This window comes from Camarhynchus parvulus, chromosome 3 (genome assembly GCF_901933205.1).
Source record: "Camarhynchus parvulus chromosome 3, STF_HiC, whole genome shotgun sequence".
Lineage (NCBI taxonomy): Eukaryota > Metazoa > Chordata > Aves > Passeriformes > Thraupidae > Camarhynchus > Camarhynchus parvulus.
The window spans coordinates 82,675,048-82,691,038 of record NC_044573.1 but is presented as its reverse complement, the minus strand read 5'-3'; the positions used below and the strand labels follow the sequence as shown (position 1 = coordinate 82,691,038).

At 40.8% G+C, this 15,991-nt stretch overlaps 1 protein-coding gene across 1 annotated transcript; it reads right to left on the bottom strand.

Moving 5' to 3' along the window:
* Positions 1 to 1,798: 1,798 nt before the first annotated feature.
* Positions 1,799 to 15,584, bottom strand: ALKAL2 (ALK and LTK ligand 2). Its single transcript, XM_030945588.1, has 6 exons — positions 15,490 to 15,584; positions 14,329 to 14,660; positions 11,941 to 11,994; positions 11,751 to 11,831; positions 9,307 to 9,373; positions 1,799 to 2,809 (listed from the first exon to the last, which is right to left on the bottom strand). Exons 2-5 carry the CDS (start codon positions 14,609 to 14,611, stop codon positions 9,309 to 9,311), a joined length of 483 nt encoding a protein of 160 aa, XP_030801448.1. The 5' UTR covers positions 14,612 to 14,660; positions 15,490 to 15,584; the 3' UTR covers positions 1,799 to 2,809; positions 9,307 to 9,308.
* Positions 15,585 to 15,991: the final 407 nt, after the last annotated feature.

Below are 15,991 nucleotides of genomic sequence, written 5' to 3'. Positions count from 1 at the left end.
TTCTCCCTCCCTGCCCCCACAGCTTGTTATAAGTGGTAAAGTTAAGACTAAAAAAAAGTCTGCTATAGTCTAGTATAGGTGTGTTTTCTGTCAGAGCATGATGATTTCTGCTAAATGTAGAGAAAACTTCTAGAGGATTAATTTATTTATATTAATTGATGAAATAATTAATAAGTTGCTATTTCCCTTTTACAAGGAGATTTTCTTGTAGGTTTTTGTTTAGCCAGATTTTGGGTATCCTACTAGAAAAAGAAAGCTTCAATATTTTAAACTCCCATGTTAAGTATTAGTGTGTGGTCTTGTCAGTGGAACCACAGCAAAGCTCAGAGTTCCACCCACGTTTACTGCAGATGAGCAGCTTTAGTGAATCCCATAGAAGTTGATTCCTTTAACAACCATGTTTTCTGCAGGCAGGTATTGCATCCACTGAGACATGGAACTTAGCATGTAGTCATCACTGAAAGCAGTTTCCAGAATCTCAGCTCCTATCGTTCTCAGGGTGAGGAGGGTTGTGTTTGGTTTTGGTTTTACATTTTGTGGTTCAAACTGAGGATAGAATGGAAACTATAAATGCCAGTATTAAGATAAAAGTGTTTTTTTTGTAGTGTGTTGGCCCTGGCTGGATGCCAGGCACCCACCAGAGCCTCTCTCTTGCTCCCCTCTTCAACTGGAGAGAGGACAGGAAATAAAATGAAAGGTTTATGGGTTGAGATAAGAACTGGGAGAGGTCACTCACCAAATAATGTCATGGACAAGACAGACTCATGCTGAGGATTTTAACTGAAATTATTACAAATTCAGTGCAGGGAGATGGGAATGGGGGTTATGGTCAGTTCATCCCAGCTTGTTGCTGCTGCTCAGGAGGAGGAGTCCTTCCCCTACTCTGACATGGGGTCCCCCCCACTGGAAATAGTTCTGTATGAACTTCTCCGATGTGAGTCCATCCCACACGCACCAGTTCCTCCCCAAACTGCTGCAGTGTGGATCACTTGCACAGAGAGCAGGCCCTCAGGCATAGGCTGCTCCAGCCTGGGGCCCCCACAGGGTCACAAGTCCCACCAGCAAACCTGCTCCAGAGTGGGCTCCTCTCTCCACAGCCCTGCAGGTCCCTGCTCCAGCACGGGCCTCCCACAGGGTCACAGCCTCCTCTCAGGCACCCCTGCTCCAGTGTGGGTCTCCTCCATGGGCTGCAGGTGGATCTCTGCATCCCTGTGGGTCCCCATGGGCTGCAGGGGCACAGCTGCCTCACCATGGGCTGCACCAGGGGCTGCAGGGGAATCTCAGCCCTGGTGCCTGGAGCACCTCCTGCCCCTCCTGCACTGACCCTGGTTGGTGTCTGCAGAGCTGTTCCTCTCATGTTCTCACCCTGCTCTTCTCTGGCTGCAATTGTAACTGTGCAGTAACTTTTCCCTTCTCAACTGTGTTATCCCATAGGTGTTACCATTTCTGATTGGCCCAGCACGTCCATCCTGGAGCTGTCTGGCATTGGTTCTGCTGGACACGGAGAACTTCTGGCGGCTGCTCCGAGAAGCCACCCCTGTAGCCCCTCCACTACCAAAACCTGGCCATGCAAATCCAATACATGGATTTATAGGTTGCACATAAAATTTTTCTTCCTGTTTGAGTCCTTTTACTGTGACAACTGGATTTAATATCTGATTTAAGGAAGAAAGGGAAATGTATGCCAAAGTTTTTGGAGTAACACCAACTCCTTAAAAATTCTACAAGACTAAAATGATTGCCTGGATATCTTCTGATTAGATTGCCTTGCAATATCATGAACAGACTGCACATTATTAAAAAACAAACAGAAAGCCCCTCCCCAAACCAAAGCCAAAACCCAAACAAAAACATCAGAACATCTGTTAATCTTAAAAAATATTCCATTTTAAAATGCTGTAGAGAATTTGGGCAGCCTTGGTAGTCTGGGCATTCTGTGGGTTTGAAACACACAGATCTATCCATCCTCATAAATCCAGGGTGTCCAGGTTACTGAACTCTGAGGAGAGTACACCTTTCCTTCTTACACAAGTGAACTTTTTGTGGAAAGAGATGGAAGTGTGGATAAATTACAGTAGCTGACAGAAGGTAGTTTTTTAACCTGGATGCAGTGACCAGAAAGCAAACTGAGAACAACTTAATACCAAACACTTTATTACTTACGCTTGTTATTTACAGTATTTACATATTGCACGTTCGCTGGAATGTTTTATACATTTATTATATAAAGTAAATTAATGGCAGCTTGTGTTTGTGTACAAAATCCATGCTCCACTGTCCCAAAAAGTATGTCTACTTGGAATAACATTCCTGTTTGTCATGCAGTTTGTACTCCAGGGTACAATGTGACCCCAATGCAAGTCTGTTTTAACCAAACTTTTTAAAAATTGCATAAGCATGAAGGATATCAAGTGACCACAACTACTGTGGAGCAGATCTTTAGTAGTTCTAGATATACAAACAACATTCCTTAAAACTGTAGGATTAAGCAACAGAACATGAATTTTCTTGGTGAAATATTGGTGTTTACATAATTTTTGGCAGCATTACACATCAATTGTAGTGTGTTTTTAGGTATGGAGCATTAAGTACTACTGGCAGTTATGCTACTGGAAAGAATGTCAATCTGCAAACTGTTGATGACATACAAAATGCATGTTAAAAGAATTATGGGAAGTAGTCTGTCAATCTGCAAAAATAAATCTCTTGTTCACAATGGAATTCGCTAAAAGGTAGTAAGTTCTGTTTCCCTGTTGGTTTCCAAGGCACTTCTCTTGGTTCTTGGTGTTCCTTGTTGTGGTAATAAGATCTGGCGGATTAAAAGAAAGAAGAAATTGACTTTCATCATTTTTATACTCACATACATGTGCTTGAGATTGTGTTTATCATCGTGAAAATGGCAACTAAAACTGGAGAATTCAGTAATAACTTTGGAAAGATCAGTAGTGAATTTTAGATTTACCTCAGTTCATATCAGCCTGACTGAACTGTAACATTAATGCTTTGTTAATCAAGGCTAAAATTCTGGAAAGCATCATTTTCTCTGATGGTTCATTTTTGATAGACACTGGGGAGATTCAGTTCTACCTATTAAAAATGTACTCATAGTTAATCTGTTCCAATGACTGCATCTGTGAAGTCAAGAAGTGAATACACCTCAGGAATAGCATTAACAGATTGCAAAATGCTTTCTAAATGCCTTGGTGTCAGGAGCTGTTCATGGCATGCCTAGTTTGAAGGATCTAAAGGATTTGATATTTCATTGGGCCCTTTTGTGAAGAAACTTGGACTCATACAAACAAGAAACAAATAGAAGTAACTTTTTAAGAGTTGCTTGTATAACTATAGCCCCTGGAACATGCCAACACTGAGCCACCACAAACTAAGCAGGAGCTGCAGTGGTTCGATTTGCTGCCTGAAGTCTTCCAGAAGAGTGTCTTGGAATGAGATCACTGTCATGCCTATGACACTGATATCACAATCTCCAATACAAAATTACAGGTTTCCACACTGCTTATGTATGTAATTTTGTCTGTATTCTAGAAATGTTGATTCAGAAGTTGAGCAGCGAAGGTTTTCACAACCTTACTCCCCCACACCTTTAAAGCTTGTAAGAAAATGTAGTGTACTGCACATACACATATCTAAAAGTCTATCCTCTTCTAGACAGGTGAGCACTGAATGTTGCAAGTCTGTCCACCCAGTTTCAAGTGTTTCTATGCCTATTGTTGTTCTTATTTAGAAATAAAAAATGTACAATGTTTTTTCAGCCAGCAGGAACTACACAGCTGAAAGACTCTTACATGCAAACAGACCCAGATGAAGCTTTGGTGTTTTACAGCCATCAAAAATCCGTGGTGGAGATAAAAACCAGTGATAATCTGATACTAGAATTCTGCTGATATTTTTCAGAGTTAAAACTTTCATATTGTCTGTCTGAACACAGGTAACTGTCTTCCCCATGATCAGTGTGAATTCTCTGATACTCTGAGCTTCTCTACATTTTCTACTGCTTAAGTATAATTTGTAATGGAATCATTTGTATGCAAAGTCAGTTGGACTTGACATAATCCATTGAAAATCAAGCTATTGGTGCATACAGAAATACTTGTTAGTAGTATTTAAAGATTTAGTTTTGCAATTTTTGAAAGCTATTTAGGAAATGTAATAATGTTACAGAAAATCTTAATGTAATCTAGGGTTTTTTTCTGGCTTTGCAGATAGGACAATTACTTCTATTTTTTTTTTAATATCCTTCCTTAGAGGAGGAAACTGATGTATATTTTCCTTGCCTTTCATTTTCATCTAGCTTATTTTCTGTATGTATGCTCCTACTGTACTCTATTTAAGCTATAATGTTAAAAAGTGATGTTTAGAAGAAATTAACATGCTTTTGGTTTGATCAGTGTATGATACAATCTACAAGTTAAACACTGAAAATGTAATAAAAACTTTTTTCATTACTAATGGGAATATGCAGCTCACTGGGGGTGAAAAACAGTGGTTAGGATGCTCATTTGTCATCTCATCTACACTTGCTTTTGTAGGGGAACTTGACAGTTTTGTATCACCTAATCACAGTTTTCTAAACCCCTGGTGTTTTCAGAAACCCCCAGTGTTTAGCATTGATAAATCTGTTCTACTTCTTTTTTTTTTTAATTTCATATAGTCTGTTATATGCATCAGTCTACAAATATTAGGCTGGAACTTAGCTGAAGGATGATGGATAGTCTTAGAGGAGATCCTGAATGCAATCTGACTACTGCCTCTGTTGAGAACATAGGTAACTATACAACTCCCCAGCCAATTGTGCTAATTTTTAAAAGCACATATGAAAGCTATTATAAAGGCATATTGCAGCTTTCCAGATTTGATTCTGCTTATTACCTGTGCATGATGATAAACTCTGTAAGAAAAAGCTAACCTATATGAGAAGAACTTAGTGGTTTAAATATCAATATAAACTTTAAAATACTGTGCCAGTAGGATTTTGTAGCAGAACCTCGTCATACTTATATACAAAAAAATTCTTTTCCCAGGTTTGCACACCCAGGTGCTGTAATGTGATCACAGACATCCATGCACTGAAGATTATGAAGCTCTGAATGTTCCATCTGGTGCTAGCCACAGACATCTCACAGCAAGGAAAACTGTGAGCTGCCTTTTAATAAACCTGGATGATGCCACACTAGTAACCATAAACACTGGCTGCCTTTTTAACTCAAAGCAGTAGTTCTGAGAAAAGTCTTAAATTAGTTAACTTGGGAAGCAATTCCTGGCATCATGAAGAGGTGATTGAACATGCCCTGAGCAGATGTATAAAACAGATCAAGCTACAATTTCTAGAAAAAAACAGGCCTTCACTGAATAATACACAATCCTCTCATCTTTAATTTCACCTTCACTTTTATGGAATTCAAGTGTCTGACATTTCAATGCACTTGATGTTACTCTGAGAAAGCAGCAGCAAAGGAGAATGCAATTAAGGGCTGTTGTTTCCATTGTTACAAAATATTTGAAGCAAAATTGAAGTGCCCAAATATCTTGGTTTAAGAATAATTTGAAAAAATTGATATAAAATATGGTGTATAGGAATGGTATATTTAGTGGAGTATTTTAAGTTTCCAACTTTATCTTGTATTTTCAGCATTTGTCTCATACATTACTAGTATGATCAATACATCTTGAGGAATCTACAGAGATTTTTTGGAGTTCCAAAGGAAATTTCAGTTTGAAGCTTATTACGAATTTTGCAACAGGTATTTGAACTGTATGTACAAATATTAATTATTTGCATCTTCATCTTAAAGGAACAAGCAACTGGTAGATTTCTTTAACACACTTTTTATAATATATAAACCTCATTTTCTCTGCATACCCTGAGACTCCAACTACTTGCACCAGTCTTGTGTTTATTAGTGTAAAAGTGTGTCATTAGCTTTACTTTGTTTATTTGAAATAGCTGTAGAGGCTTTAAAAGTTTTTAAAACCACATTAACATTTGTCAGTACAGAAATTAGAAGAAATCTTCAAAACAAAAGTATGTAATAAGATGTGATAATGCAGTCCACAGTCCCCAAACTCCTCCTCACAGTGCAAGAAGTATTCCAAGTAAGTTATGAGATCAGTGTTGGTCTCTAGCAAACATGTATAGGACAGGTAATGGAAAAGGGATGGAGCACCAACAGTAGCACCTGAGGTTTTCAAACAGAAGCAATAAAATCTATATGACTGTGGCCGAGTGGCTTTGACAAACGCTGTCAAAGGAGTTTTCAGATTCATCACTGTCTGTCACCAGAAATGCTCATGATCTGAATTGTGAACTTTATATAGGTGAAGACTTTGGGAATTGTGTTCCTGGCATCTCTTACCTACTGCAGATATGGACAACCTAACAGTTGTGGGATGTATCTGCATGGAGTGGAGCAAAGCAAGCATGAAGCATGGGAACTATTAGGAAGCTGGCAGAAGAAAGAGGCTGAAGAACAGAACAAACAAAGAAGCATCAAGGACAGGACTCTAGCATAGCTGTGTTGACCATGAGAAGGGGTTACAGAATAAAATTAATTAGTGATGGTGCTGGTGGCAGCCAGGGAATACAGCCTGGGAGGCTGACTGGAAAAAAAAAGACAACTGGGAGATGTGATAATACAGATCTGCTGCTCTGGCTTCACTCATGCAATCTCAACAAGTTGAAGGGCTGTTACTGGGTCCCTGCATTGCTCATGTCTGTAGGACAGGCAGAAAGGGAATATACACTCTAAAAAAAAGAGAAGATGGAGCTCAGTTACATATGTATAGGATACATAAGAAAAAGTTAAGGCTCCGAAAGACATGTCACACCACAAACACACATGTGCCACATAGGAATGTGTTGTGACAGTAACATGTCTAACTCCTGTTTTCACATATTATTTCCTTGTTTGATCTGAGCTCTGAGTTTCAATGTCTTGTGTGCTTTAAAGCTGTGCTAGTCCAAAATGCACTGTAAGTACAAATAAAAATAAATTTGTATTTTTCTTCTCATCAAATTGATCTCTAAACATGGATAGATGTCCACAGATCTGAAAAATCCAATAAAACTACTAGTTTGCCAAAGTATTAGTCTGTTTATAGCTCAACCCACTTACAAACCTGCAATGAAACAAAAATCAGATACTGAACAAAACAGGAAACCTAATTTGTTTTACACAAATTTAACTGATGCAGTGGGAAAGCCTTGAGGAGAAAAGAGGCTTAATCCTACAGACACCTGTGCATCTCTAGATGTATGTGGTAGAGGATAGTCTTCCTTTCTGCTAAGTGAGGCTGCTTAAGGAGTCTACCACCACTGATTTGTGTCTGTGTGAATAAAAGAAGTGGACAGTTGTTGCTGACATTGAAATATGTTGTGCAAAGGTTGTTTGAGAAAAGGATATTTTTAAATAGACTCCCAGCTTGAGATGTGAACTACTTTAGTTGCTATTCCTTCATATTGCAATTTCATGTTTACATGGCAGATTATTAAGATACAGATAAAATTTTCTAAAGAATGGGAGAAAATAATTTTACACTCTGATGTATCTGTTTATTAGCATTGGTAATAATATTATTCATCTATTTGCAAAGTTAAACAAATTAAGTCTCATTTATCCAGACTAGATATAGGGAATGACCTGTAGAAACCTTTCATGAGATTGAATAGCTCCATCAGGTTTTCCTGCAGTCATGTTTTCTTTAGATTAAATAATCCTAATTCCTGTAACTGTTCTTGTATACTGAGTTTTCTAAACCTTTGGTCATCCATGGTGCTCTTCTTCGGACTCACACAAGAAGACCTTATATGTCTTCAAGTGTGATGCCTTTAATTAAATATAGTATTCCAGTAACAGTAATTGTGTCAGGAGTTTCATAAACTGTGATTCTACTTACACATTCCAGTATTGTTTGACTTCCTTCAAGCGTAACATTGCTGTCTTGCTTAGTTCGCAGTCCACAACAACCTCTGTTTTCAACAGTACTATCTAACTATTCACCAAATTCCATGTATTTCTGCAGTTGAATAATCCTACAGGACTTCATAATTCTGCTCTTTATCTGTCATCCTGGTTTTAGACTATTTGGCTTATTTTCCAAGATTACTTCTAATTTCAAGGTTGTACTTTGTCATGGTTGCTTGTCCTATAATACTGAAATACATGAATACAGTATTCTACTACCCAAGTTATTAATGAAAATACTGAACAATATCAAACCCATAATGAAGCTGTGTGACATTGGTCAGTACATTTTTCCAGTTTTGACACTGAAGCACCAACAACTTACGTATTTTTTCCAGTCATTTTTACATTTATCTTGATCCTATTTCCCCAGCTTAATTGTGAGAGTGAAGTGCAAAACAGTGTCAATGCTTAAAATAAAATGCTTAATATTTATTACTTTTCTCACAGATTCCTTCCACAAGATGTGTATTTTGTCACAGAGTTAAAGTATCTTGGTTTGACAGCATTTGTTGCTGACAAATCTACATGGTTCTTATTTATCCCTTTGTCCAAGATCACATTTTGTCTCAGCTAAAGGTTGAAAACAGAATGTAAATTAGTCCTTCTGTATTCTTATGTTATAGTTCTCTACAGGGAGTTTGGGAGTGATTTTTGATTTGGTTAATTGGCTTTTGTTTTTATTTTGGTGCATGATGAAATTTCCCAAGTATTTGTGGCAAATATAGGCCCATCAAGGCAAAGAAGGAGGGAATTAACCTCTAGATATGAGACGTGTACACAAGGAAATCCCAAAAAATCCAAATAGCTTCAAGATAGTTTATCAATGCTACTATCAGTACATTTTAACTGAATTGCTGTAAAAGCACCTGTGACCTATCTGCATTTATGAAGCTTTGATGTGTACAGCTATGTATATATTAACTCATACTACTGAGTACAGCACAGATCTACAGCTGCACACATAAAAGGGTGGTGGCTGCTGCTGATACAGGCAGTTGTGTACTGAGTAAACTCTTGAAAAATAAGCCACAGCTGCTGTGTTTTGTTCTGTAACAACAAATTCACTATCTGCTAACTGTATGCTGCTATAAATAATTCACAGATGATGCACATGGACGTTTATGTAATGACTTCCAGTAGGGGGTACCCTTTCCTTAATGCCAAAATTTGCCAGATTAAGCCAGTTACTTCAAGTCCTCTGGGAGGAGAACACCTTATCTCAAGGACAGTTGTTATTATACTCCCATGAATTTTCATGTATGAAACACAACATCTGCTGCTTTGCTATTCAGTGGAATGTCATTTCTGCTAAGAAAAAGCTTACCTTTATCCTTCCATGCACATAGGGCTTACTGCCAATCGAGTAAGAAGCCTGGCACATCTTTTATAGTCTGTATGAAAAAAAGCATTACTAGATTACCAAAGTAATCAAATTTGCCTTTAAAAATCAAAATCGTTTTCAGTGTCCAAATTAGTGTCATAGCAAAGTTCAATGAATACCTTCGTTTGCAACAGAATAAAAATCAACTCTTTTGACTTAAAAGAGGAATGTATTCAAATTGGGTAATAACTAAAAGCCATGTCTAATGGCACGTCTAACTATGCAACTGACTTCTGCACATGTTCTATCTGTAAACAAACAGCATGAAAGTGCTTGGGGGCTCTCCAAGTGTATGTATGTATGTATTAAAATTTATACATCTGTGCCTGTGCTTCCGTGCAGGATCTAAACATGTGACTCTAGTATTTCCATATTAGAGAAAGAATAAATAGTGCTCATCCACCTTTAAATCCAGCCTTCAATGAGCAAGTCTGTCAACTTAATATTAAGTAATGCCACTCTCCAACAGATTTTTCTTCCTGGGAACACTTAAATTAGACAAATAACATCTTCTATTCATACAAATCTTAAGTCCAGCCCAAGTAGACGACCACATGATAGACATTCATAGGAGCATGAAGTTTCATCTTAAAACTAGTAAAAATGTTTTTTCCACTGAAGTCCTATTGTTAGTAATTCATATTTTAGGTATCATCAACTTTTTGATGCATTCATAGTAAGACACAGAACCAATGCAAAACTAAAGAAATTACTCAAAAGGTTTTTTTTTTTTTCCATGAAAAACTGAAAGAAAATATTTTGAAAGTTGGTTATGGTCAAACAGAAAAGTAAATTATTTTTCAGGTACAATGCTACTATACTGTAAAAAGTACTAGAAAGTATGCCAACACAATGCTTTTGTACTAGCTACCACCACACTGCAGCATCAGAGACACTTTTAGTTTCTTTGCTGTTTGGCCTTCAGATCTCTATACACAAGGAACAGTATAATTTGAAGTCAGGATATTATCAAAAAGTAATATTGTTCTGTGCATGAAAAATTAAGGCAGGCTGTTTATCTCATTTTCCTAGAAGAAAGTTACTTTAAAGATATGCTAGTCAGTCCAGCCCAATACATGACGTTCACTTCTTTTAGGCTTTATTTCATTAATGGGTAACTACATCTAATGTTTCATCTGGAGATGAAATGTTAACAATCCCAACTCACAGCATAGTTATGGTATAATTGCCACTCATACAAATGATCCTCCATTATCCAGACATTTTGTTGGTGGATATGTCACCTGTCAGGAGGAAAAGGCTAATTTAGAGCCTTTAAGGCCCACTAGTTTTTAGCTTCATAGCTTGGAGCACTCATTAGTGCCAAGCCAAATGACGTTTGTGTTGTGATCCTTATGAAAAAGGTAATATGACCATTGCTTGTTCAGAACAGAGAAGTTATGAACAACTCACATCTCCACCCATGTAAACAGAGGGTGATCTGGTTACCTGTCATCTAGAAATCCTTGTGTTTCCAAGGAATTCCTGATCTGAAGCCTTACAAATAGAGAAAATGTGCACAATTCTTACCAAATATGCCTTTAAAAAGCACTAGGCTGAAATATTTATTAATACTAGAAACTTGGAATCTGTAACTCTTGTTTCTATTCCCAGCTCTGCTACTGACCCAACTGGTTGACCTCAGACAAGTAAAATAAAGTGTGCTTCCATTCTGAAAAGGCTGTACTAAAATAGCATCTGCTTACTCAACAAGTCCACCTCAGTATGAATCTGGAGTCACATCTACTGACTGATAAATGTCAGTGCTTGATTTTTATTTAATTCTCTGTGCTGCCAACAGTGATGAGGCATCATGAGCGGCTTTTGCTTAGTTGTGTCCATCAGCACTTTTTTTTTTCCCTAAGCTAACAAGTTATACTTTTATAATTCACTGAAGACAAGTGTTGCAAAGATTCATTGTTAACATCACTGGTAGACTAGTAGCTAAATAGTCAAAATAGAAAATGTCTATAAAATGTGTCCTACATATATAATCACTGAAAAGTAAAATAACCCCACCTGGATTTGTGATCCTGTCTTGAATTTACAGCACTAAAAATTAAATATGAGATATTTGTGAAAGGAAAAGCAAACACATGGTTTGGAACCCATGAGGCAAATACATCAGTACCTAAGGATGCAGTGTTTACAGCCATTCTACACAGTGTATTTGCAAGTACACTGAAAGTTTTATTTCTATTTTCCTCTCTGTAATGCTGATGCTGTTCTAGCAAAGCTGTAGAGAATACTTTGTACATTTTAAAGCAGTCCAAATTTTTCTTTGCAGGGAATGCATTCTGACATTGTATCACTACTGATACTTGATAGAACTGGTAAATTTTAGAGTTTCCTCTCATTTTAGGGAAGTGCCTGCTTTTGTTACTTACATGCTGGGATGGTACAATCCCTCGTATTGTGATAAAGTCGATGAAAGTGTTTGCTACATTTTGGACTAAAGTAGAGTGGACCTGAAAGATAAAGAAAAATAAGTTATGAATCAGCACAGCTCACAAGAAGAGCAATGTAGCTTATGGTATGTAAGTGAAATAGGGATACCAACGCAAAATTAAAACATACCTGTTAAATGCTTCAAGAACTTGTCTTTCATCCTCAGATCTCTGGGAACTATTTCTGTGGGACGGAAAAAAGAATAGCGTTACTCTGCTGCACTGGACCTATGCTTGCCAAGCACAGTATGAAGACAGGGAATACTCTGTGCAGCAACATCACCAGTATGTCTTGAGAGGTGTATGCAGGGCAAAAGTCCTTTGCATACAGTAGGCCAAACTGCAAGCAGTCACGTCACATAAGGAGACCTTGTAAAATGCTCTGTGAAACACAGTACTGATGAAACAATGTCTGTTAGGTGAGAAATCATTAATGATGATCGCTATATACTAAGAGTCACATTTTAGTTCTCTATGAACTATATTATGAAGTTTATCTAGATTTAAATTCTTTCATATTACACAAGTGTTAAAGACTCAATGATATATTCCAATCTGGGGTTGTGTCTTCTAATTCTCTTATACAAACGTAACCACTATTCTGTCCCAGGTATGTCTGTAGAACCACTGCTCTACTGTAATCATGAAACTGGATTGATCTACTTACAGGAATCTTCCCTCCCTCCCCCAGCAGTAAATAAAATTCACAGGAAATTATTCCAAGCAAATTGCTCTCTTCTGGCTCCCTATGTTTGTGGTTTACCGCCTTGTGTTTTGTGTTCAGCAGATGGCAAAATGAAACTAGTTTACTGAAATCCATTTTAGCCCTAACCCCTGCTTGTGACTTCCTGATTTACAGCTATCTTTGATTGCTTTCTGTTACAAACTCTGTGCTGATGGCTTAGTGCTGATTGTGTATGATACACTATATGGTGCTTTATTTACTTGACCATGAATGCCTGAGCAGCCTTTTCATTCCCCTGGCACCTCTTATCAGATATAAAGCAGAGAGCATTTCCATCCAGATCCGATTCACTTGTGAATTTAGACACTTCTCGAAAGTCATTCTTCATTTTCTTCTAACTTTAGTCGGTGTAAGTAAAATTGACCTTATCCTATTTGACCTAATTATGTCATAAAGAGCATTAAAACACACATGCTTCACTCAGAAACTTCCCATGGGACAAGCTCACTAGAAAAGTGATGCCAAAACTGAAACGAAAGACTCTAACTAGTAGTTCCTTTTCAGAGTTACTGGGAAGAACTCCATCATAATAACAGAGTGAAAAATCCTGCTTCAAAATCAGTAACAATGCTACTAACTAATCAACTCTGAAGCAGGATTATTAATTTTGTAGATAACATAAGCCAGATGTTTTGCACCAACAGGGTGACCAAAACTATGCCCATGTCCCAAGATGACATTTAGAGTTGTGCACATCACAGTTCCCTGCTTAATCTGGCCTCTTTGACTCTTCAACATTTGTAAAACAAAATGTTCTCTCCTGTGTTGACCTTAAGGAGAACAGAACTCTCTTCCTCTGTGCATTCATTAATCATCCAAATAGAGAGAGAAGCAACATCTTCATGACAACCACCAATAAATGCAAATTTTAAGGATATTTGAGTATGAATGGGAATGGCAAAAAGGTACAATGAAGCTTTAAAAGATCAATAAAGACAAAATAAACAGCATACTATCAAAACGAAAGCCAGTTTGGGAAAAGTTGAGTAGATATTTGCTGGAAAATATTCAAAAAGTCACTTTCAGTTGGAGGGGTCAGATGAGCAGCAGTAACACTGCAATGGCTTGGGAGTGACAGGGAACACTAAATTAGACATGGCAGCAGGAGGAACTAAATCAAGTTTCAACTGAGTGCACAGAAGTACATCCCCAAACTAAGCAGGTTAGATAGGAGCCAATCAAACGAGCAGAAGGATGGCTGCAGGAGTGTCCCAAACTGGTCACAGCCTGCACAGTGACAGAGGAGTACTGTCTCAGCTCCCTAGTATTTCAAAGGTGCTACCTCTGGAGTACAAAAGGAACTAACAAGCAGGGCGAACAACTCAGTTCAGTGAAGCTGAGCTGTGGGGAAGACTTCTATATGTAAGGTCTTTAAGGACATACTACAGTCCTGCAGGAGAATTCTTGCCAGGGTCATTTCCAAGAAACGCTTAAACCAAGCACATGATAATAAGTGGTAACCTTCCAGGAAAAAAGCGTTTTCATCCCTTGTTTCCTTGATTTCAGCCCATTTAAGTCTTTTCCCCTATAATTAGGTTTTGTTCAAAGCCACAGGAAGTTGGACTTTCAGTTGAGTTCATTATCCAGAGAGTAAAAGGCTCTGAGAGGTGAATGGAGGTTTTCTAGTCCAAATTTGCCATCTGTGTCTGTTTCTGATACCAAATGGAATCTGCACGTATTTCAAGTGGTGAATTCTTAATACAAAATTAGTAACCTGATGCATTATCTCATTCACCGAGGCACCCTAGGGAAAAAAAATGGACTGTGACTTACCAACTCTCTGCTCGTCCTGGTACCCTCCATAGTCAGCCACTTCCCTTCGATCCAAGTTATAGTCATGCTTGGAGAAGTATGGCATCCCACTGTCCTTCTCCAGGTGATACCTTTTCAGTTCCTGAATGATCTCCATGATGAGATTTAAGAGACTTTGCTTGTCCTTCAAATCTGTGGAGTCTGTTTTTTCTTTGCAGTATCCTGCTGAGAGCATTAAGAGTACAAGCCCCAGCAGCCCAGAAGACCTCAGTCCACTCATTGCAGTCCGACCTGAAGAGTGCATGAGGGGATGAAGAGGAAGGATCCGCTGCTATGTGAGGTCTCTTGTTTCACTGGAAGAGAAAATTGGGGGTGGGTCGAAAGTAGGGAGACTCGTGGGGGTGAAATCGGAAACACTAGCGGAGAAAAGAGCGGCGGCCGCTTGGCAGGTTACACAAGGCGGGGCACAGACCGTTCGGGGCTGCGGGGGCTGGCGGAGCGGGACGGGGCGGGGGGTCCGCGGGGCTCGGCCGCTGCCCCCGCGCCCCTCAGCGCCCGGCCCGCGGGCAGAGCCCCCAGCGCCGCGGGCAGCGCGGCCCGCCCTCCCCGCAGCCGGCGCCGGGCCGCGCGGGAGGGCGGGGGCGCAGCCCCGGAGCGGGGCCAGGCTGGGGGTGCCCCGCCGGAGCAGATCCCCGGCGGGACGGGCGTTCCGCCCCGCCTCTCCCCGCCCCGCCGTGGAGCGGAGGAGCACAGGCGAGGGGCGACAACTTTCCCCGAAGTTTCTGCTGGAGAGCCGCGACAGCTGTCCACACTCTCGCTGCGGGCCTCCGCGGCCGGGCTGCGGGCAGGAGCGGCGGGACAGGAGGTGCGCGGCTGGGGGGCAGCCGGCCGGGGCAGGGGACAGCACCGCCAGTCTCCCCATTTTCTGTCCCTTTTCCCGCTCCCCTTCCCTGCACGAGTAGCGGCCAGCATCATGCCCAGAGCCGCTCGCCTTCGGACGACTGACCGACCCTCACACACGGCCGGTCCGTGCGGTGGCTCTGCCCTGCCAGCCCTGGCGGGGTCCGGCTGTCACCGGTCCCGCCGCACGCAGCGCTTCGGCCCGGCGGGGCGGGAGGGATGGGGGCGTGGGGAGGGAAACAAGAGGGGAAGAAGGCTGCTGGCGCTCGCCGGCCTCTTTACCTGTGTCTCTGTCCCAGACGCCGAGGTGTCTTCCCCCGGGAGCCGCTCCCCGGACGGCAGCAGCCCGCGAACGGCAGGGAGTCCGAGTATTCCGCGGCTGGCCCGCCCGCCCCCCTCCCGTCCCTGCGCTCCCGCCGTATCCACAAACTACTCCATCGCCGCCAGCCCCAGCGCAGCCGCTTATATAGGCTATAGGATGGACATGAGACGGCAGATAGTATCGACTTGGAAGTGGGTGGAAAACAATAAAAGTCCACTTGGCAACCTCGGGAGCGTCGCTGCTTGCACAAGCCCCCCCTTCCCGCCCTCTCTCCCCTCCCGCCCCGGTCCCCCCCGTCCCTCCCCCTGCTCGGTTCTCCCGGGCAGAGCTCAGTCACTCCTTCGCTGCTCTCCGACGTAAGGAGACGGTCCCAAGTGTGTGTGTTTGGAGTGGGAGGGGGCGGCGGGAAGATGGGGACGAGGCGGGGGGGTGCGCGCATCGCCCGAGCCTTTAATTAGAACC